At 34.7% G+C, this 24,580-nt stretch overlaps 3 protein-coding genes across 3 annotated transcripts in view; 2 read left to right on the top strand and 1 right to left on the bottom strand.

The window, feature by feature from the left end:
• LOC125825610 (uncharacterized) overlaps positions 1-24,580 on the top strand; it is an 85,132-nt gene that overhangs the window by 28,063 nt on the left and 32,489 nt on the right. The window contains exons 18-22 of the mRNA XM_049504934.1: positions 23,376-23,537; positions 23,822-23,895; positions 23,985-24,078; positions 24,254-24,390; positions 24,476-24,556. Coding sequence (XP_049360891.1) covers positions 23,376-23,537; positions 23,822-23,895; positions 23,985-24,078; positions 24,254-24,390; positions 24,476-24,556 — 548 coding nt within the window. The remainder of the gene's footprint in view (positions 1-23,375; positions 23,538-23,821; positions 23,896-23,984; positions 24,079-24,253; positions 24,391-24,475; positions 24,557-24,580) is intronic.
• On the top strand, positions 11,971-14,362 carry LOC125825666 (primary amine oxidase-like). The gene is made up of 5 exons (XM_049504992.1): positions 11,971-12,743; positions 12,820-13,204; positions 13,305-13,409; positions 13,509-14,056; positions 14,209-14,362. The coding sequence occupies exons 1-5, from the start codon at positions 11,971-11,973 to the stop codon at positions 14,360-14,362; spliced, it is 1,965 nt and encodes a 654-aa protein (XP_049360949.1).
• Positions 15,460-18,011, bottom strand: LOC125825598 (primary amine oxidase-like). Its single transcript, XM_049504920.1, has 5 exons — positions 17,230-18,011; positions 16,618-17,002; positions 16,413-16,526; positions 15,766-16,313; positions 15,460-15,613 (listed from the first exon to the last, which is right to left on the bottom strand). Exons 1-5 carry the CDS (start codon positions 18,009-18,011, stop codon positions 15,460-15,462), a joined length of 1,983 nt encoding a protein of 660 aa, XP_049360877.1.

The raw sequence follows: 24,580 nt of genomic DNA, 5'->3' as shown, positions 1-24,580 counted from the left end.
ATGTATATTTAGTCAACTCGAAATAACTTTAAATATGTTAGAAGTTAACATTTTTACTCTCCGATAAATATTTAAGTTACTCTCATATAATTTTACAGGAAACTTATTCGAACCTGATAGAATTTTTTGAGTTGCTCAAAGTTGATATAAACATCTCTGATATGTCATTCTCAGTAAGCTTAGACCAAGGCCGTGGTTGTGAATGGGGTACTCGAAATGGATACTCTAGTTTGTTTGCACAGAAGAAGAATGTACTGAATCCATATTTTTGGCAAATGATTAGAGAAATTATCAGATTCAAACAGGATGTCATAAGGTACCAACAACTTATTTCATTACATATGTTAATTTTTGAGTATTTCTGTTATTTATGTGTTAAGCGAAAGATCTATCTTCAATGAAGTTTATTTTATCACGATTACGTTTCTCACTGCATTGCAGTCACCTTGAAGAATTGGACAACAATCCTGACATTGATCGCAATGAAACATTAGGACAATTTATTAAGTCACATGGCTATTCGGAGCTATTTCAGAAGGCTTATCTAGTGTGACACTGCAGTTTGTCCTTGTTATTGATTTTGATACTTGTATAAATTTTTCCTTTTTGTTCAGTGATCACGCCAACATGCCTCTATACCTTTGGCCGGGTATATTGGATCCTCTCGATGAGGCGTATACATCGGACTCCACATTTAGCTCATGTGGTTTTATTATCGGTTATTAGTAGCTTTCACAGTTCAGTCAGATTCTATTGCATTGACCATTTATCAGTATATCCAGTATTCAGTTTCAGCATGTTATAAATTGGTCACTGCATTCAGTTATCTCAATATTCAGTACCTTTCAAGTACTGACACATACTCTGCGCTACATCTTCTCATGATGTAGGTTCAGGTTCTCAGTATCCAGATCACGCTTAGATTGGTTCCTGATCTCCAGTTCAGCAGAATCAGTGGTGAGTCCTCATTCTCCGAGGACAATAGTCATGAGTTTTTTTTCAGTATTTTTAGTTCTTAGTTTCCATTTTGCTAGACTTAGCTGGGGCCTGTCCCAGCATTTCTAGTCAGTTAGAGGCTATTTTCAAACATAGTTAGATTCAGCTTAAAATTGAGTTAATATCATCTTTGTATTAAACTCATTAGTTATCATTTATCTCACTTATAGTATATGGGTATTCCCCATCTTTTCATTTTTATTTATGATTTAGCTTTCGCATCAGTTTATTATCTTTAGTATGCTCATGATTAGGCCAGCAGGGTTAGCTTGGGATCACTTGTGGTCCTAGGTCCCGTGTCCGCGTCTCGGGGGTAGTCTCAGGGCTTGACACCCATGATTCCCCTTTCTTTGAGGTATGACTTGATTGATCACGGAAGCTTGACAATTGATTATGTTTACATGGATTATGTTATTGAATCATGGTTTCCCCTATGTAATGTAGTGATTTCAAAAAGTTAGGGTTGAATGTGATTTATAGCCTTGAAGGGCAAATTGCTAGGGTTTGTATATGTTGATGAAGATTCTATATGAACTCATGATTCACCTATGTAATGATGATCCTATGACTATTGTGTATTGATGATATTGATGCAAGATCCTTCTCCCCTACACCCTTACACATGACTATGCATGAAAGGACTATGATTATGATATTAATGTTGTGTTGATTGAAAGGTCATTCTCATGAAACACTATGAACATGATGTGAAAGGTTTACTCACATACTAAGGATTCTAAGGGTGAAAGACCATTCTCACCTAAAGAATCCACGAGCTATCAGGATACTATGATAGTTTGAGTGCTAGGCATTCTTCCATGAATATTAATATAAAATAAAGACTTAACATGATTATTAAAGGGAATTAAGTTTAGCACCGAGTGGATAGGAGCATGATATGGAAACCTTATACCTCAGTTAGTTCGGGTTTCTAGTAGCAATCTCCCTATCCCATAACTATGTGCCCACATAGGTCCTTAGCTAGTGGATCCACCTATAAGCTAAACATGTAAGTTCTACCTTAGGAAAGTAGAACACCTCTTTTCGGTGTGGGTTCATGACACCGAATTCCATGTAGCTCACATGGTCTATGTTGGTTAAGACTATATTTCCCTACATGATAAGAACATGATCCATGATATGACAAGAACAAAAATATGAACTATGGACCAGAACATGAGTCATGTGCTATGATTACTTAAGGGGTTTTACTTAGTGTGAGTGGGGGTATGGGACTTCACTTATGCATTGCACAAATAAGCCTTGAGAGTGATTGTGGTATGTGCTTGATGACATGATGCTTTATGAGTTAATGTATGTTTTACATGAATATGTACCATGACTATGAACCATGACCATGAACCATGAATAAGAACATGAACATGAATATGAGCTATATCCATGACTTCTTAGTAAGCTTGCTTAGTGTGAGTGAGAGTATGGGACTTCACCTGTACATTGCAAAAGTAGACTTATAGAGGGGTTATGATGTGGTTTACTTATGACATGATAATGTATGAATCTATGTATGCATGATATGAATTAATGTAAGAGTGAATTCCTTTATTGTGGACTATGAACATGAATGTCTCTTTGACTATGAGTGTTGACTATGGATGAGGTCAAGATAAGTTATGCCTGATTATGGTAACCTAGGGTTGCTTATGGTATGATTTGACCTTGCAATTACTCTAAATGTGCATGATGACTTTTAAATTTGAAAAAGGCATGATTTCAACTAAATGTCCCTTTTATGCATGTTGTATGGATTTTTATGCATGGCTCCATACTTAGTACAATTAATTGTGCAAACCCATATTCTCTACATTTTCTTATAAGTGTAGGTTCTGGTCGTTGAGACGCATTTCTCCTTTCAAGTGAAGCTTGGGTTGACTATTCCCTAAGCTTGGTGAGTCCTCAAGTTTGAGGACGGATTATCCATTTCTAGCTTTCTTTTGTATTTTCTATTTTCAAGACTATTGATGAAAAGGGCTATGTCCCTAAGATTGTACTCTATTGTTTTAGATGGTGTATGAGACAAGGTCTAGACTCTTTATGATTTTTTTTTTATGGAAAGACTTCTATTGTAAAAGTTTTAAATTTTTCTGCATCATTACCATGCCTTATGTTATGAATATGCTAAGGGCTTGTATAAGATCCCTTCGGGGTCAAGTATGTCGTGTTACGTCTAGGGGTACCCCTGGGTCGTGACAACAAGCAAAGTGTACAAACAAAATTCTAAAAAATCCTAAATGTATAAATACAAAATTTGTATATATACTTACCCTATTTGTACATTCCAAGCGAAATATACAAACCTCAGCCTTCATAGCAAACGAAACTATAGTTATGAAGCACAATTATGAAAACTATAACTATAAAACCTTATTATATTTATTATCGTTGTTATTTCTAAAATTTTCTCTTAAAAAACCCTTTATTGATGAAGTCATCTCGGATAATTATTGAAAACACAGCAAGAAGACACGTAGTAATAATAGAGAATTGAAAAGACTAAAATACCCCCTAAACCTGTAAAACAGACATGTTGAAACAAGCCATTTCTAATATAAGAGTAAAATATAAGACATACAAATCTAAGACATGCAATGACAATTAAAGAAATTTTTAGAGATGAAGGCATCTCAGAGAATATATATATGCTGTCCATCCATTAATTGGCATATGTTCTAAATTGTTTAAATCAAATCAACAAATATATGACATGAGAATTAAAGAAATTTTTATAAATCTCAGAAAATGTATATTTGCAGTCCATCCATTAATTGACATATGTTCTAAATTGTTTATACCAAATCAACAACTATAAAACATATATAAATGTATATTTGCAGTCCATCCATTAATTGATATATGTTCTAAATTGTTTATACCAAATCAACAACTATAAAACATATATAAATGTATATTTGCAGTCCATCCACTAATTGACATATGTTCTAAATTGTTTATACCAAATCAACAACTATAAAACATATATAAATGTATATTTGCAGTCCATCCATTAATTGACATATGTTCTAAATTGTTTATACCAAATCAACAACTATAAAACATATATAAATGTATATTTGCAATCCATCCATTAATTGACATATGTTCTAAATTGTTTATACCAAATCAACAACTATAAAGCATATTGTTGTGACGAAAAGATGAAAAACGAAAATCTAAAATAAAGAACACCAAGTTTAACGTGGAAAAATCCTTCAAAACGAAGGTAACCACCACGGGATCGACAAGATCCGAATTGCTTCACTATAACAATAAGAGAGTTACAATTATTCTTCTAATGGCTACACAACAAGTGCCAAAAGAGAACAAACAATAGCTACACCAACAAAAGATAAATAGAAAGAAACACCACCCAAACCCAGCTGCTGTTCGGGACTTAAAACAGGATCTTGCTGACTTCCGAATCCGATCTTCACCGTTCAAATCAACCACCAAGATGTCAGGAACACTCAGTACAAATTTCAGCCAGATCCAACGGTTAGTTAATCGGAAAACACGATCTGAAGGTTGCTGGTCGGAATAAAAGACTGCAGCAAAATAACCTTTTTTCTTCTCTCTTATCTCTTGTTGAAAGCTCTCTCAAAAACCTCTCTTATGTCCTAATGTCTTTCAAAGACAATATTAATGAGCAATCTCAATTATTCTCTCAATACCATCCTCTATTTATAGAGTTGTGCTTTTCCTTACAAAGCCAAAACCAACTCCAAGTAGGATTACTATTCCAATCCTTTTCCTAATAGAATTGGAAACCAAATAAAGAGAATAATTCCAATCCTTTTTCAAGTAGGATTAGGCCATGGGCCTTTGGCTGGAACTTGGGCAATAGCCCAACAAACTCCCCCTCCAGCCAAGGGGCCAAATGGACTTCAAGTGGAGGAACTCTTGACAGGCTTCATGCTTGACGCACTTCTACAAAACTCATGCTTGTCTACGATCACCACTTTTGTAAGCATATCTGAAGGATTGTCATCAGTGTGTATCTTCTCAACCTCAAATAATTTCTCCTCCAGGGCCATTCTAATCCAATGATATTTTCTGCTAATATGCTTGGACTTAGAATGAAAGGTAGAGTGCTTGGTGGGATAAATAGCACTTTGATTATCACAAAATAAGACAAACCTTGATTGTTCAAAATCAAGATCTTTGATAAACTCCTTCATTCAAAGCAATTCTTTGGCACCTTCAGTGATGGCAATATATTCAGCTTCTGTGGTAGATAGAGCTACGCACTTCTGAAGTCTTGATTGCCAAGAAATAGCTCCCCCTCCAAAAGTGATCAAATAACCAGAAGTGAATTTTGAATTATCAAGATTTCCTCCCAAATCAGAGTCTGTGTAGCATACAAGTTCAGACTTGCCACTACCAAAGCACAACTCCATATCTGAAGTACCCTTCAAATATCTTAGTATCCATTTCACTGCAGCCCAATGTTCTTTTCCAGGATTGGAAAGAAATCTGCTAATGGTACCAACAGCATGTGCAATATCTGGTCTAGTGCAAATCATAGCATACATCAAACTACCAACCGCGGAAGAGTATGGAATACTTGACATCTCATTCTTCTCTTCATTAGTAGATGGACTTTGGGTCATACTCAACTTAAAGTGTTTAGCAAGAGGTGTACTAACCACTTTTGCCTCTGTCATGTTGAACCTCTTGAGTACTTACTCAATATACTCCTTTTGGGATAGTGATAACTCCTTCTTATGTCTATCTCGATGAATTTGTATGCCTAAGATCTTCTTTGCTGGCCCCAAGTCCTTCATCGCAAATGATTTGCTTAACTCTTTCTTAAGGACTACAATTCTAGATTTATTTTTGCCAACAATCAACAAATCATCCACATAAAGTAGTAAGATAATAAAATCATCATCAGAGAACTTCTGAAAGAATACACAATGATCTGAAGAAGTTTTCTTGTATCCCTGATTTTCAATGACAGATTCAAACTTCAAGTACCACTGCCTTGGAGCTTGTTTCAAGCCATACAAGCTCTTTCTCAATTTGCAAACATGGTTTTCTTTTCCTTTAACAATGAAGCCTTCAGGTTGCTCCATGTAGATCTCCTCTTCTAAATTACCATGAAGAAAGGCAGTCTTGACATCCATCTGCTCAACCTCTAAATCTAGACTTGCGGCTAAGGCTAGAACCATACGAATAGAGGACATTTTCACAACAGGAGAGAAAATTTCATCAAAGTCAATTCCCTTTCTTTGACCAAAACCTTTGACAACTAACCTAGCCTTGTATCTAGGTGTAGATGTATGTTGCTCTTGCTTTAATCTGAAGATCCATTTATTTGTTAAAGCTTTCTTACCTTTCGGTAACTCTACTAGCTCATATGTGCCATTCTCGTGAAGTGACTTCATCTCGTCTTCCATGGCTTCTACCCACCTATCTCTATGAGTATCTAGCATGACTTCATCATAACCTTCAGGTTCTCCCATGTCAGTCAAAAGAATATACTCATTAGGAGAATAACGTGTTGAGCTTCGCTTCTCTCTAGTGGATCTTCTACAAGAGGTTTCTGGAGCATCCAAATTTGTCTTCTCAGCATTAGTTGGTTGATGATCAACCACAACATCACCAATAGGAACATCTATAGGTTTTACACCCTGATCATTATCTAGGGTTCCTTCATGTGCAAAAGATGTATCAATAATAGGAACTGGATCAACATCAACTAAGCTCTCATCAATCTGAGAATCTGGTTTCTCAACCTTGTCAATATCTTCAATAGTTTGATCTTCAAAGAACACAGCATCACGACTTCTAATGAGCTTCTTATCAATTGGATCATAAAAGCGATATCCAAACTCATCTTGACCATAACCAATGAAGATGCACTGCTTAGTTTTAACATCCAATTTCGACCTCTCATCTTTTGGAACATGCACACAAGCTTTACAACCAAACACTTTCAAGTGATCATAAGAAACATCCTTACCAAACCAAACTCTATTTGGAACATCACCATCCAAAGCAACAGCAGGAGACAAATTGATAACATAAGCAACAGTGTTAAGTGCTTCAGCCCAAAATGAATTTGGAAGTTTAGCCTCTGAAAGCACGCATCTAACTCTCTCAACTAAAGTTTTGTTCATCCTTTCTGCCAGGCCATTTAATTGAGGAGTCTTTGGAGGAGTCTTCTGATGACGAATTCCTTGCGATTTGCAGTAGTTATCAAAGGGACCAATATACTCACCACCATTATCAGTGCGAATACATTTTAATTTCTTTCCCGTTTGTCTCTCAGATAAGGCTTGAAACTCCTTAAACACATCAAGTACTTGATCTTTGGATTTTAAAGGATATACCCAAATCTTGCGAGAATGATCATCAATGAAAGTTGCAAAGTAAAGCGCACCACTTTTTGACTTCACTTTAAAAGGACCACACAAATCAGAGTGTACTAGCTCCAGTAGCTCAGACTTTCTTGAAGGAGGATGACTGTGAAAAGAAACTCTTTTCTGTTTCTGTTTCACACCAGCAAGCAAATTCTTCTTAGCCAAACAGGTAATCCCCCTTTCGCTCATATGACTAAGCCTCTTGTGCCACAATTCTGATAAAGTCTCACTTTCCACCAAATTTATAAAGTCTCCAAGGATCGATCCTTGTGTCACGTATAAATTTGAATGCTTTCTTCCTCGAGCTACAATCAATGAGCCTTTGGTAAGCTTCCATTGGCCATTGAACAATTCATTATGATAGCCATCATCATCTAGTTGTCCTACAGAGATCAAATTCAAGGGAATGTCTGGAGCATGCTTGACATTCTGAAGGACTAACGTTGAACCAGTATTGGTTTTTAAACAAACAGTGCCAACTCCAAACACCTTAACCTCACCAGCATTACCCATCTTTAACACCTCAGAGTTAACAGAAGTATAATATGAAAATAAGTCTTTTCTCGGTGTGACATGTGATGTAGCTCCAGAATCTACTATCCAACTTGTATCTTGAGATACAAAATTGATGACGTCTTTATCACAAGCAAAAATAAGGTCATCTCGAACAACAACAACAACATTGTTTCCATTATTTTCTTCATTCTTCCCTTCTTTAAGATCTTGCTTCAATTGTTTGCAAAATCTTCTAATATGTCCTTTCTTTCCACAATGATGGCATATAATATTTGGATTCCTGAATCTTGACTTGCTTCTACTTTTACCTCTACTCTTCGAATCTCTTGTCTTATCTCTCCCTCGATCTTCTGTGTACAAAACATCTGAATGTGAGGATGTGCCTTGAGATTTTCTTCTAACTTCTTCATTCAACACACCACTTTTTGCATATTCCATAGTCACCTTACCACCAGGAGCAGAATTTGTTAAAGAGACACGAAGAGTTTCCCAAGAATCCGGTAGAGTATTAAGAAGCCAAAGTCCTTGTATTTCATCATCAAAATTAACACCCATTCCTGATAGCTGATCAAGAACACCTTGAAAATCATTTATGTGATCAAGAATAGGACTGCCCTCCTTGTATTTAAAGGTCATCAATTGCTTTAGCAAGAACAACTTGTTATTGCCAGTTTTTGAAGCGTAAAGCGTCTCCAACTTTTCCCACAATGTTCTAGCATGTGTCTCATTCACAATATGGTTGCGAACATTATCTTCAACCCATTGTCTTATATATCCACATACATGTTGGTGCTCGAAATACCAATTTTCATCGGTCACAGTCTCAGGTTTATGAGCAGCAAAAACGGGAAGATGCATCTTCTTCACGAACAGTAGATCTTTCATCTTGCTTTTCCATATGTTGTAGTTTCTTCCGTTTAGACAAACCATCTTGCTCATATTCCCCTCCATATAGAGAACCTCGCTCTGATACCACTTGTTGTGATGAAAAGATGAAAAACGAAAATCTAAAATAAAGAACACCAAGTTTAACGTGGAAAAATCCTTCAAAACGAAGGTAACCACCACGGGATCGACAAGATCCGAATTGCTTCACTATAACAATAAGAGAGTTACAATTATTCTTCTAATGGCTACACAACAAGTGCCAAAAGAGAACAAACAATAGCTACACCAACAAAAGATAAATAGAAAGAAACACCACCCAAACCCAGCTGCTGTTCGGGACTTAAAATAGGATCTTGCTGACTTCCGAATCCGATCTTCACCGTTCAAATCAACCACCAAGATGTCAGGAACACTCAGTACAAATTTCAGCCAGATCCAACGGTTAGTTAATCGGAAAACACGATCTGAAGGTTGCTGGTCGGAATAAAAGACTGCAGCAAAATAACCTTTTTTCTTCTCTCTTATCTCTTGTTGAAAGCTCTCTCAAAAACCTCTCTTATGTCCTAATGTCTTTCAAAGACAATATTAATGAGCAATCTCAATTATTCTCTCAATACCATCCTCTATTTATAGAGTTGTGCTTTTCCTTACAAAGCCAAAACCAACTCCAAGTAGGATTACTATTCCAATCCTTTTCCTAATAGAATTGGAAACCAAATAAAGAGAATAATTCCAATCCTTTTTCAAGTAGGATTAGGCCATGGGCCTTTGGCTGGAACTTGGGCAATAGCCCAACACACACATATATATATATACACTAGATAACTTATTCGTGTGTCACATATATTAAGAACTTGAAATATTGTAAAATTCTTACTCTTTAATAACCTTTATCTTCTACATATTTTTAATCATAATATTTGTTTTTGATATAATTAGTTCCTCAATATTATTGGATGATTTCTTATAAATTAGTCAATTGTCACTTTCTCTATTGTGTTTGTACATGTGCAAGTAAAGTATAAGATACTCAATTTGATGACCTATTTACTATTCATTCTTTAGCTAGTAGCAACTATTTTTTCTTGCTCTTTCATGTCATTGTCCATGAACACCCAAATTTATCATGTGAAAGATAATAGCCCCTCATATTCTCAAATATGTGTTCCTTGATTATTCCAGAGCTAGTAAATCATAAAAATATCTCATTAATTAAGTTTTTAAAAACTTTTTTTAATTATATTTTTAAAAAATTGAAAATATTTTGAAATATATTGGTTTGGACAAAGAAAGAACAACTAAAGAATACTGAACAAACCAAGCCACATGTTTGTTATTCTGAAGGGGACCAGCTAGACAAAAATATAGGAGATAAAAACAACTAAAAGTAATTAGAAGAAGACTCTTAGAAGAATCAAGAAAGGTTACAAGTAGCAGTAGTTATAATAGTAGGGACTCTCCAATTTTGTCTTGTATTAACCATTAACAAAGAATAGAAAAGTATAAATATAGAAACATTCAAACTTTTCTGAATAAAGAATGTGAAAGGTTAAGAAGCAATAGGTAAAAATACGTGATAATATCTATCTATTTATGTATCTCTCTCTATATATATATTCACACACATACACACTACCTTAAAAGGATGAACTCTTTACTTGAATGTTAAATTACTATAATACCCTCAACTTAAAATTGAACAAGTAGACATAGTATCCTACAAGGCATATATAATACGCGTAGGGCACCACTTTGTACACAAAATTGTCATGTAGGATCCCATATAGAATGAATGTGTCTATTTATTTAATTTTATACTAGCTTAAGTGCCTACTTGAGCACACCCAAAGTTAAAGGTCATAACTGACAGAACCAAGTTAAGGGTCATGTATTATGCCTAAACCATATAAAGGGTAAGCATTATGTCTTTCATGGATCAACAAATTTTGAGATTCATAACTTCTCAACTAACAATGCCTTTGTTCTTCAAGATTTCCCTCTTCTTCTTCTATTTCTTCTTTGTTATATACTAGATAACTTATTCGTGTGTCACATATATTAAGAGCTTGAAATATTGTAAAATTCTTACTCTTTAATAACCTTTATCTTCTACATATTTTTAATCATAATATTTGTTTTTGATATAATTAGTTCCTCAATATTATTGGATGATTTCTTATAAATTAGCCAATTGTCACTTTCTCTATTGTGTTTGTACATGTGCCAAGAAAGTATAAGATACTCAATTTGATGACCTATTTACTATTCATTCTTTAGCCAGTAGTAGCTAGTTTTTCTTGCTCTTTCATGTCATTGTCCATGAACACCCAAATTTATCATGTGAAAGATAATAGCCCCTCGTATTCTCAAATGTGTGTTCCTTGATTATTCCAGAGCTAGTAAATCATAAAAATATCTCATTAACTAAGTTTTTAAAAACTTTTTTTAATTATATTTTAAAAAAATTGAAAATATTTTGAAATATATTGTTTTGGACAAAGAAAGAACAACTAAAGAATACTGAACAAACCAAGTCACATGTTTATTATTCTGAAGGGGACCAGCTAGACAAAAATATAGGAGATAAAAACAACTAAAAGTAATTAGAAGAAGACCCTTAGAAGAATCAAGAAAGGTTACTAGTTATTATAGTAGGGACTCTCCAATTTTTTCTTGTATTAACCATTAACAAAGAATAGAAAAGTATTAATATAGAAACATTTAAACTTTTCTTAATAAAGAATGTGAAAGGTTAAGAAGCAATAGGTAAAAATACGTGATAATATCTATCTATTTATCTATCTATCTAGCTCTCTCTCTCTCTCTCTCTATATATATATACACTACCTTAAAAGGATGAACTCCTAACTTGAATGTTAAATTACTATAATACCTTCAACTTAAAATTGAACAAGTAGACACAGTATCCTACAAGGCATATATAATACACGTAGGACACCACTTTGTACACAAAATTGTCATGTAGGATCCCATATAGAATGAATTTGTCTATTTGTTTAATTTTATACTAGCTTAAGTGCCTACTTGAGCACACCCAAAGTTAAAGGTCATAACTGACAGCTAAACCAAGTTAAGGGTAATGTATTATGCCTAAACCATATAAAGGGTAAGCATTATGTCTTTCATGGATCAACAAATTTTGAGATTCAAAAATTCTCAACTAACAATGCCTTTGTTCTTCAAGATTTCCCACTTCTTCTTCTATTTCTTCTTTGTTATTTCATCCTCCCCTCTTGAATACAACCACCCATTGGAGTCTCTCACTCTATTTGAACTCACTCAAGTTACAAACATAGTCAAAAATTCCTATTTTCCCCTCAATGTAACCTTTCATTATGTTGGCTTAAATGAACCAAACAAACAATTAGTCCTTTCATGGCTATCATCCACTGATCATCCTGCTCTACCTCGCGAAGCTATTGTTATTACTCGAATTGATCAAAAAACACATGAAATCATCGTAGACTTATCGAGTGTTTCAATTTTATCAGATAAAATCTATAATGGACATGGCTACCCCATGCTTACTTTACAAGAGCAAACAGCTGCCGATGAGTTACCATTATCGTATCCACCATTTATATCATCCATTAAAAAGAGAAGGCTAAAGCTAAAAGAAGTCGTGTGCCAAGGCTTCGTGGTTGGATGGTATGGAGAGAAAAGGAAGAGTACAAACAGAATAGTTAAAGTCATGTGTTATTACTTAGATGGAACAGTTAATCTTTATATGAGACCTATTGAAGGAATTACAATTACTGTTCTTCTTGATCAAATGATAATCGCGAGTTATATTGATCGTTTGATTGTTCCTGTCCCTAAAGCTAATGGGACAGATTACATGGGATCAAAGCGGCGAAGATCATCTCATGAATCCAATTCAATAAAAATAGTGCAGCCTGATGGACCAAGTTTTACTCTAGACAATGGAAACACAGTGAGGTAAAAATTATTATTCGTTAGACGAAACTTTGAGATTACTTTGCTGAAGAATGACATGTTTTTTTACTTACTTTAGGTGGGGTGACTGGAAGTTCCACGTAGCATATGACATGAGAGCAGGAATGATCATATCACTAGCATCGATCTTCGATGCTGACAAGGAGGAATTTAGAAGTGTCTTGTACAGAGGATTTGTGTCTGAAGTTTTTGTGCCATACATGGATTTGACTGAGGAATGGTACTATAGGACTTATTTCGATGCAGGTGAATATGGATTTGGTCTATGTGCGGTAGAGCTTGAAGCATCAAAGGATTGTCCAGAGAACGCGAAGTTTATTGATGGCTACTTCATTTCACAAGATGGTACTCCAGGAAAAATGCCTAATGTAATTTGTATATTCGAACGTTATGCTGGAGATATCATGTGGCGCCATACAGAGCTTGCAATTCCTGGAAAAGTGGTAAGTTAGTATAGAATATAGTGCTCTTTTTTGATAAATTGTTTTCGGATTAGTTAGTACTTCTCTTTCATTTCTAAATTTGGAGCTGCAGATACGAAAGGTTAGACCGGAGGTGAGCCTGGTGGTGAGAATGGTATCGACTGTAGGGAATTATGATTACATTACTGACTATGAATTCAAACAAAGTGGCTCCATCAAAGTCACGGTAAGTAAACCACGGTCATGAGTAAGACTAGTAAAACGTCTGTTTTAGGCGTAGCTTACACTAAGTATCAACTTTTTCTGAATTCATTGTCATGTACAGGTTGGGTTAACTGGTCTACTTGAAGTAAGGGGATCGATATATACTCATAACGACCAGATAAAAGAAGAAGTGTATGGTACACTAATAGCAGAAAACACTTTAGGTGCATATCATGATCATTTCTTTACCTATCACCTTGATTTAGACGTAGACGGTCATGAAAATTCCTTTGTGAAAAATAACTTAAAAACTAGACGCGTGATCAATAAAAGTTCACCAAGAAAGAGTTATTGGACAGTTGTTAGTGAAACAGCTGAAACAGAATCAGATGCAAAGATTCAGCTAGGTTCATCACGAGGCGCCTTTGAAATGGTAGTGGTGAACCCCAACAAGAAGACTGAGGTTGGGAATGAAATAGGCTACTGTCTGATCCCGGGTGGATCTGCAACAAGTCCATTGTTAAGTGACGATGATTACCCACAAATCCGCGGAGGTTTTACCAAGTACAATGTGTGGGTAACACCTTATAACAAGTCTGAGAAATGGGCAGGAGGATTATATACTGATCAAAGCCATGGGGATGATACATTAGCCATATGGAGCCTCAGGTAATACACGCAATAGATTCTATATAGTACTCTCTTGTTTCAGGTCGTTTGTCTAACTTTCTTTTTAGTCTGTTTCAAAAAGAACGTCTCTTTCCTATTCTGACAACTCTTTAATTCTAACTTTCCGAGGTATTTCTTTTATGATAATGCAGGGATAGGGAAATCAAGAACACGGATATTGTATTATGGTACACATTTGGTGTTCATCATGTACCCAAACAAGAAGATTTTCCAATTATGCCAACATTAAGCACTGGTTTTGAGCTCAAGCCTACTAATTTCTTTCAGCATAATCCAGTTCTTTAATAAGTCAAATGGGCTAAACTTTGTACTATCATAAATGGATAATGTCATCATTTATGAAAAATAATTCTACTATTATTGTTATTAAATAAAGTCAGCTCTTGGCCATGCTTTATGCATCTCATTCTTGAGTGAAAACTTTGTACTCATGATACAGTCATATCGTCACATAAATGTTATGACATGTTTATGATAAATTTAAAAAGTCTTATAACTATAAGATACTATTCAAGTAGTATTTTAAGATCACAAACTTCAAATATTTTTGTTTTCTTCTTAAATTTCACGTCGTTCAAATTATGTCATATAAATTAGAACGCAATGAGTATAACTTTCATGATGTATACCAAATTCAAACATCCATGTACAAGTATGAAACAGAAGAGGATGAAACACCACAACCAAATATACTCAATGCACTTAACACAACTATACAAGTTATCAATATTTGTTTACTCCTTCAATATTCAATTTACAACTAAAGTACCTTTTGTACCATGGATGTCTTAGTATTTGTACTTTTTTCCTGGATATGGTGCTTGTTTTATTGTTATTAGACATTTTTTCTTTTGTAAATATAAGTTTGCTTACCAGAAAATTGTTATTGTAGGCCATTTCTAGCTCATTTTGTGGTGAGCATTCACAGGGAGTGTCGAATTCGTTGTAATATCCAGAAAAAAATAATGAAATAAAGAAGAAACAGTCTCTCTTATCTTCTCTCCAAAATTTGCACGAGATTGTTTTGTCCGGAGAGAAAGATATGTTTGAGTTTGGCATACATCATAAAAATTATACTAATCGCGCTTTAATTTATGTGACATAATTTGAACGATGTGAACTTTAAGAAGAAAACAAAGATTTTTGAAGTTTAAGGTCTTAAAGTACTACTAGTATAGTAACTTCTAGTTTTGTAGTTATATGACTATTTTAATTTATCATAAATATGTCATAACATTTTTGTGACAATAAGATTGTTAGATGCATAAAGTATAAGCATGGCCAAGAGCTGACTTTATTTAATGACAATAGTAGTAGAATTTTTTTTCATAAATTAGGACATTATCCATTTATGATAGTACAAAGTTTGCCAACTTGACTTATTAAAGAACTGGATTATGCTGAAAGAAATTAGTAGGCTTGAGCTCAAAACCAGTGCTTAATGTTGGCATAATTGGAAAATCTTCTTGTTTGGGTACATGATGAACACCAAATGTGTACCATAATGCAATATCCTTGTTCTTGATTTCCCTATCCCTGCATTATCATAAAAGAAATACCTCGGAAAGTTAGAATTAAAGAGTTGTCAGAATAGGAAAGAGACGTTCTTTTTGAAACAGACTAAAAAGAAAGTTAGACAAACGACCTGAAACAAGAGAGTACTATATAGAATCTATTGCGTGTATTACCTGAGGCTCCATATGGCTAATGTATCATCCCCATGGCTTTGATCAGTATATAATCCTCCTGCCCATTTCTCAGACTTGTTATAAGGTGTTACCCACACATTGTACTTGGTAAAACCTCCGCGGATTTGTGGGTAATCATCGTCACTTAACAATGGACTTGTTGCAGATCCACCCGGGATCAGACAGTAGCCTATTTCATTCCCAACCTCAGTCTTCTTGTTGGGGTTCACCACTACCATTTCAAAGGCGCCTCGTGATGAACCTAGCTGAATCTTTGCATCTGATTCTGTTTCAGCTGTTTCACTAACAACTGTCCAATAACTCTTTCTTGATGAACTTTTATTGATCACGCGTCTAGTTTTTAAGTTATTTTTCACAAAGGAATTTTCATGACCGTCTACGTCTAAATCAAGGTGATAGGTAAAGAAATGATCATGATATGCACCTAAAGTGTTTTCTGCTATTAGTGTACCATACACTTCTTCTTTTATCTGGTCGTTATGAGTATATATCGATCCCCTTACTTCAAGTAGACCAGTTAACCCAACCTGTACATGACAATGAATTCAGAAAAAGTTGATACTTAGTGTAAGCTACGCCTAAAACAGACGTTTTACTAGTCTTACTCATGACCGTGGTTTACTTACCGTGACTTTGATGGAGCCACTTTGTTTGAATTCATAGTCAGTAATGTAATCATAATTCCCTACAGTCGATACCATTCTCACCACCAGGCTCACCTCCGGTCTAACCTTTCGTATCTGCAGCTCCAAATTTAGAAATGAAAGAGAAGTACTAACTAATCCGAAAACAATTTATCAAAAAAGAGCACTATATTCTATACTAACTTACCACTTTTCCAGGAATTGCAAGCTCTGTATGGCGCCACATGATATCTCCAGCATAACGTTCGAATATACAAATTACATTAGGCATTTTTCCTGGAGTACCATCTTGTGAAATGAAGTAGCCATCAATAAACTTCGCGTTCTCTGGACAATCCTTTGATGCTTCAAGCTCTACCGCACATAGACCAAATCCATATTCACCTGCATCGAAATAAGTCCTATAGTACCATTCCTCAGTCAAATCCATGTATGGCACAAAAACTTCAGACACAAATCCTCTGTACAAGACACTTCTAAATTCCTCCTTGTCAGCATCGAAGATCGATGCTAGTGATATGATTATTCCCACTCTCATGTCATACGCTACATGGAACTTCCAATCGACCCACCTAAAGCAAGAAAAAAACATGTCATTCTTCACCAAAAGATAGTATTCTCAAAGCCCTCCGTTTCAATTTGTTTGTCTAGTTTTGACTTGACACTGAGTTTAAGAAAGTAAAGAAGACTTTTGAATATTTTGGTCTTAAAGAGAGAAGATATATTGTAGAATGTACCAGAACGGACTAAAAAGGAAAGTAAGACAAATATATTGAAACATAGTGAGTATACTCTTTACCTCACTGTGTTTCCGTTGTCTAGAGTAAAACTTGGTCCATCAGGCTGCACTATTTTTATTGAATTGGATTCATGAGATGATCTCCACCGCTTTGATCCCATGTAATCTGTCCCATTAGCTTTAGGGACAGGAACAATCAAACGATCAATATAACTCACGATTGTCATTTGATCAAGAAGAACAATAATTGTAATTCCTTCAATAGGTCTCATATAAAGATTAATTGTTCCATCTAAGTAATAGCAAATGACTTTAACCATTCTATTAGTACTCTTCCTTTTCTCTCCATACCATCCAACAGGATAGCCTTGGCACGCGACTTCTTTTAGCTTCAGCCTTCTCTTTTTAATGGACGATATAAATGGTGGATACGATAATGGTAACTCATCGGCAACTGTTTGCTCTTGTAATGTAAGCATGGGGTAGCCATGTCCATTATAGATTTTATCTGATAAAATTGAAACACTCGATAAGTCTACGATGATTTCATGTGTTTTTTGATCAATTCGAGTTATAACAATAGCTTCGCGAGGTAGAGCAGGATGATGAGTGGATGATAGCCATGAAAGGACTAATTGTTTGTTTGGTTCGTTTAAGCCAACGTAATGAAAAGTTACATTGAGGGGAAAATAGGAATTTTTGACTATGTTTGTTACTTGAGTGAGTTCAAATAGAGTGAGAGACACCAATGGGTGGTTGTTATCAAGAGGGGAGGATGAACTAACAAAGAAGAAAAAGAAGAAAAAGAAGAAAAAGAGGGAAATCTTGAAGAACAAAGGCATTGTAAGTTGAGAAGCTATGAATCTCAACATTTGTTAATCCATGAAAGACATGATTCTTACCCTTTATATGGTTTATGAGTGTATTCTCATGATTTCTTTATGGTTAAAATAAAAGGGAACAGGACTAAAATACCCCTGAACTATTCGAGATAGGTTAATTTTATCCTCCGTTATGTTTTTGACTCAAATCGTTAATCAACTAGCTCAAAAATGCCATCCAACTAGACTTGATCTGTTTCAAATAGTTCAAGGTTATTTTTTACCATTAATATATGGATAACTTAGAACAATACGTGCATAAAATTATGGGCGGATTATAGGCAAGTTTAGTGCATGTGTATTCATGGTTTCTCCGCAAACTAGGCATTTTGTGTACATATTTTCCAGAATTATACACTAATATAATTTGTTTGCACCTCTAACCTAGAAAGGTTAAATGGTGCACTTTGTTGAATATTGAGTTACTTGCCTAAAGGGACATGAATCAACTTCACCATATTATAAAAGAAGTATGAAATCTTAAAAATGACTAGTTTGGCCCTAATTAGAAATCTATAGCTATAGTTTGTGTATTTACTATTCATAGCAAGAGACAAGAGGCGAGAGGCGAACGAGATTTGAGAAAGAGAGAAGATATATGCTAGATACATGTTGTGTTCGTTGAATACATATGTTGTATCAACGAATTAAGGCCAAACCCATCGGTGACCCCCTAAAGTTGGCACTAAGTTTCACTTAGACACCTCAACTGGACGATGTTCATTTTAGACACCCCATGTAGGGTCCGTTGTGTCATTTTGACACTTTTTGCTAACATGTCAAAGTGAGTGTGATACACTCAACAATAGAGTGTGAAAGACTTAATTTAGCTATTTTTTATTTTATTTTCTCTTCTTCTTCTCCATTTTTCAAGCCACCACCTCCCATCATTTTTTGAAGCTTAAACTCCTTCAATGGAGGTCGAATTTTTTATTCAAATCCGTTTTCAAGTCTTTTTTCTTCTTCTTTATTGTATTACTTTTCTAAATCTACAATCACCTCCCTCCATTTTTTTTGCCGGAAAAATGGATACCAACACTCATATTTCATTTTGAATATCAACACTCAAAAGTGTCACAGTCTGATGCAGGCTATATTCGATACATACAAGCTAATACAGGTTGTATCACTTGTATTCGTTTACTCTTATATTGCTTGTATTTATTTGCAATACAAAAAATACAGACTGATACAAATTGTATACGTACGGTACATACATGCTGATATATACAAGCTGATACAACTATATTACTTATATGTATTCAGTTCCATATGGGGCTTGTGACTTTAATCTTGACTTTTAACTTTATGTGTTATTGTTGCATGTGCTTGAGGGGGTGGCCCTAAATGTGGAGTGGCCTTTTTCTGTAACTTTTTATATACATTTTCAAGTGTTTTGGTTGTTGTGTTCGTCCTTATTGACTTTAATGTTTTGGTGATTTAGGGTTTTGGGGTTAGGGTTGTGATTTTTATAATTTATCAATTTCAATTTGTTTGTCTGTTGTTTTATGCGATGTTTAAAAAAATAGAGAAGACTTATGAATATTATGGTCTTAAATTAAAGACATGTCAAATCATTACTAGAAATAGAGGTTTTTCCCACTGTAAATAAAAAAAATTGTGTTATAAAACATGTTTTTCTACTCATTTTCCACCGAACCAGTTCACTAGAAAAACGCATAGTGAAAAACAAATTCCTAATTTTTTTCGTGTGTATTAATTTTTTTTTATTTTCTCACCGATTCAATCAAAATATTGGTCAAATTAGCCGGTGAACATTTTTGAGTGAAAATTTTTAATAGGAAAATAGTGATTTTTTTAGTAACGAATGTACCAAAATATCCTTTAATCTTGTGGTCTTAAAAATGTTACGTGGAAACATAGAATCAACAAGTTGCCAAAAAGAAAAAAAGAGATATTCTTTTGAAATGAATTAAAACACGACAAACAAATCTACGGAGATATTATTATTTGTCACTCTACTCACTTTTTTTTTTAACCATCTCGACTAGGGGTGGTGGACAAAATTTAATATTCGGAGATTATACCTTGTTTTTCAACTATCTAAAGACTTTTATCTCTCATATGTATAGACTCCTATTCATGTGGCATGTTTGGAAATACGTTTCTATTTTGTTAATATAATTGAGATTACTTGTCACATGTTTAGATCTCGTGAAATTACACTAAATATGTTATTGTTTTCAGAGTTAAGGATAAAAACATATTTAAAATATCTCGGTTTTTTAGTTTTATAATTGAACTATTAGGTGTGTGAATTTTCTATCTGAACTCACTACACCAAAAATGATCTAATTGATTAACGACAATAGTGTAATTGCCGTTAAATATGTATTTTTAGAGGTAATTAGTGAAATTATGTGTATATTTGTTGCTGCTAAAAACTGTTTTTGTTGTAAATATTTATCGAAATACACCTGAATTATCTGTTATTCACTTTTCCTAACTGAAATTTTAGATATGAAACCCAAACAACCTATAGTTCAGATGTGTTTTGATAAACATTTGGTAATAGTTTAGGTAGGAAACTCACACGCCTGGTAATTCAAGTATAACTTAAAAAAATCAAGATACTTTAAATATGGTTTTGATAGTTTGCTCAAGATGAAATTTTGCAATTTTCTGACTGAAAATGGTACCAGCAAAGATGACTCAAGGCTGAAATTACTAATGAGAAAATCCTCTGTTTCAGATTATAGTTTTGTACAGGGGTGTGCATAGTTTTCAAATCGAAAATCCTTTTTTTTTTTTTTTTGGATTATGAATTGAGCTTTTGTTTTTATTTTCAAAATTTATGAATTTTGTATCAGATATTGGATTTATTACTACAAATTTTCGTATGATTATCTCAAATTTTTATCCTATATTATGTGTGCAATGCTAATAAGTCCAATTTCCAAAGGTTCAATAGATTTGTACCCTACGATCCTATCCATAATCCATTGGAATTACTTAGCATGGACGACAGGGTAGTCAATACGTCCACAAGTGGAAAGGAGCAATTTCACTATATCAACAAAAGTACAACATAGGGTACATGATTAGAGATAATACTCTAATTAACCTAAAAAATCCCGAGAGAATAACCTCACAAGATCACTCCAAAGAAGAAGTTCATATAAGTATTTTCCAACACTTACTCAGTTACGAAATACTCTCAATGAAGGAGGAGGAGGAGAAAGATGAGACTTGAGAGAACAAAATGCTCTTGAATTGGTGTGTTTGAAGAGAATAGCAACAGCCTTATTTATAGGAGGGATTGAACCTAGCCCAGCAAGTTCACAAAGGCAAATGACCAACTATGCAAAGAAATTTCCACCACTTGTTTAAATGCATAATACATTACTTGGTCTCAGCTCACATTTATGCCCTCCAACTTTGTGTGTTCACAAGTAGACACTTAAACTTATATAAAATTGAACAATAGACACACACTTCCTATGTGACATCGTACATGGTAATTTGAGTCCTATGTGGTGTTCTATGTGTATTATGTCATGTAGGACTTATGTGTCTATTTTTTCAACTTTATACAAGTTTAGCGGTCTACTTGTGCACACTCAAAGTTGAAGGGCATAAACGTGAAACGAGACCAAGTTAAAGGACACATTTATGTATTATGCCTGGTTTAAACTTTGCCTCCAATGATGATCTTGTATCTAGATATGGATAATAGGCTTATGTCTATATAGGATGATCTTGTATCTAGATATTGGGAAATAGGCTTATGTCTATATAGGATGGACTCCACTTGGCCAAAAGAAAACTCCACATTACACACTCTATGAAACAATAAAACTTCTTTCTCTGGACTTTTTGAAGTTCTCTGTTAGTCCTAGGGTGATTGTCTACCTTTTATCCTCCTCAGGTAGGTGTGGTTGCTTCAAATGGAATTGTTACCAACATGGACTGAAACAGGCGCACGCCTTCTCGTTACGAGATTTTTCAAAAGTTTCATCCAAACAGGATGCAAATGTGAGTGATGATCCCAAAATAGCAGCAGAGACATGTCTGACAATTTGTTTATTTCCATGATTTATTTCTTATTTGATCACATTTATGATCTTGCTATTTGAATGGTAGCATAATGTAGAATGACATTCTTTATTTAGAAAGTACACTTCTTTTTGTCCAATATCGTCGGCTTAAAGATCATATACTAGTCGAAAATCATGCTGCAAGACAAATCTAGTGTGTGAATTGCTATATATTTTACTACTTGGAGATTTTTGATATCTGGATAATGGTTTTATATGTTTGGATATACAGCTTGCTGGAAGAAGGAGGTACAATTTTCACGTTCCAAGGCACGGAGAGGAAATGCTCTCTCAAAGTTTCTCTTAGAGTTCATAGTATGCAGTTTTACTGGAAGGTAAAGTGAAATTTCCTTTGCCCCTACAGGCTACAAGTGATAAAAAACTTAACCCAAAAAAATTGAAAAGTTTCCCAATCTCTTACAGGTTGCAACTCGAGCTGACATAGGTCTTGCTGATGCTTTTATTCATGGAGATTTCTCTTTCGTTGATAAGAACGAAGGTCTTCTTAATCTTATCATGGTGAGGAAATGACTCGATATCTTTGTAAATAGCTTTTGGTTGGTACTTAGCTTCCCCGAGTTCTTTTTGCAGATATTTATTGCCAACAGAGATTTGAAAGCATCTGTTGGAACATCTAGCAAGAAGAGGTAAAATAGTTTACTGACTTTGAATCAAGAAATATAAATTTCTGTTCACATCTTAAAGCTCTTCATGACTTTTCATGGCTCTAGAGGCTGGTGGACACCAGTTATTTTTACAGCAGCACTGTCATCTGCAACATATTTCATTCGTCATGTTTCAAATCGAAACACCCTTACTCAGGCTCGTAGGAATATCTCTCGTCATTATGACCTGGTAATTTAAGTACTCAATCCTGACCATGATTTTGTCAGTTGCTATGATGTAAACTGGGATGCCATTGTATAGATGCTAAGCATTGTGGTGTTAATTGTTTATTTCCAGAGTAATGAACTCTTCTCACTCTTTTTGGATGAGACGATGCTATACTCATGTGCAATATTCAAGGTTAGCTCTCAAACTTTTAAATGCTGACCACTTTTTTGTTATTTATGTTTCACTACATTTCCGTCCTGTTCTCTAATCTCATTCCATGGTTATCTAATTTTCTTTCTTATTTTTTGTAGAGTAAGGATGAAGACCTTAAAGTTGCACAGCTGAGAAAGATGTCTATTCTCATTGAAAAGGTAAGTCATCAACTAAGTAAAATTCACTGAATTAAATTTGATTCTGCTTCTATTCTATTTAGGCAAAAATTAGCAAAGAACATCACATTTTAGAGATTGGATTTGGATGGGGAAGTTTTGCCGTGGAAGTTGTCAAGCAAACAGGATGTAAATATACTGGTATAACACTCTCCGAGCAGCAACTGGAGTATGCACAGTTGAGAGTTGAGCAAGCAGGTCTTCAGGTATATTACTTACAATGTCTATGAAGCTTGTATGGTGAGCAACTGGAGTATGCACAGTTGAGAGTTGAGCAAGCAGGTCTTCAGGTATATTACTTACAATGTCTATGAAGCTTGTATGACAATACAATTGCTATAAACTGAGGCAAATTATAAAGAGCTCCTTAACATGCTAACATACGATTAGCAAGGAGACGATCTGATCTGCTTAAGACTTGAAGCCAAATTTGGGTAATTTTAGAGCTAGTGTATCGATTATTATTTCAATTCAGTGAATTTTTCCACAGGATCAAATTACACTTGTCCTATGTGACTATTGCCAAATGCCAAATCAGGACAAATATGACAGGATTATAGTATGGTGAGCTTTTATCCATCAACATTTGTACATATTGTATTATACATTACATGTCGAGCCAGTGTTATAATTGTACTAATAATCATTTTCAGTGAGGTGTTAGAACATGTTGGTCATGAGTTCATAGGGGAATTCTTTAGTTGCTGTGAGTCAGCATTGACAGAAGATGGGCTTCTAGTTCTGCAGGTAATGAATCAAAGTTTAATCTTTGTTCACTTTTTTCGCTCAATTGTTAGAAAATTAAGAGAGAAGGAGCACTCTCAAATCACTCAAATTCTCTTGCTAATACAAGAACTAAGATAATATCATTTCTTGCACTTGTTCCTTTGTACTGATTTCTACAAGTGCTGGCTTTCTTTAGTTCATTTCAATGCCAGACCCGATGTATGACGAATACAGGCACAGCGCAGGCTTCATAAACGAGTATATATTCCCAGGTGGATGCTTGCCTGCATTAAGTCGAGTAACATCAGCCATGGCTTCTGCATCCAGACTATGGTAACAAAGAGTACTTGATTTTGTGATTTCGTTCTAACATGCTTGTCAATCTTTCAAATGAATCTGATAAATGATAAAAATGCAGTGTAATGCACCTGGAAGATATAGGAGTTCATTACTATCAAACACTGAGATGTTGGCGAAAAAACTTCCTGAAAAACAAAAGGTAACAAAACTAAAATAAGTCCAC

The sequence above is a fragment of the Solanum verrucosum genome, unplaced genomic scaffold (genome assembly GCF_900185275.1).
Source record: "Solanum verrucosum unplaced genomic scaffold, falcon-dt-bn FXZP01000298.1, whole genome shotgun sequence".
Taxonomy (NCBI): Eukaryota; Viridiplantae; Streptophyta; class Magnoliopsida; order Solanales; family Solanaceae; genus Solanum; species Solanum verrucosum.
The sequence above is the reverse complement of the archived record's forward strand: the minus strand, read 5'-3'. Positions and strand labels throughout refer to the sequence as shown.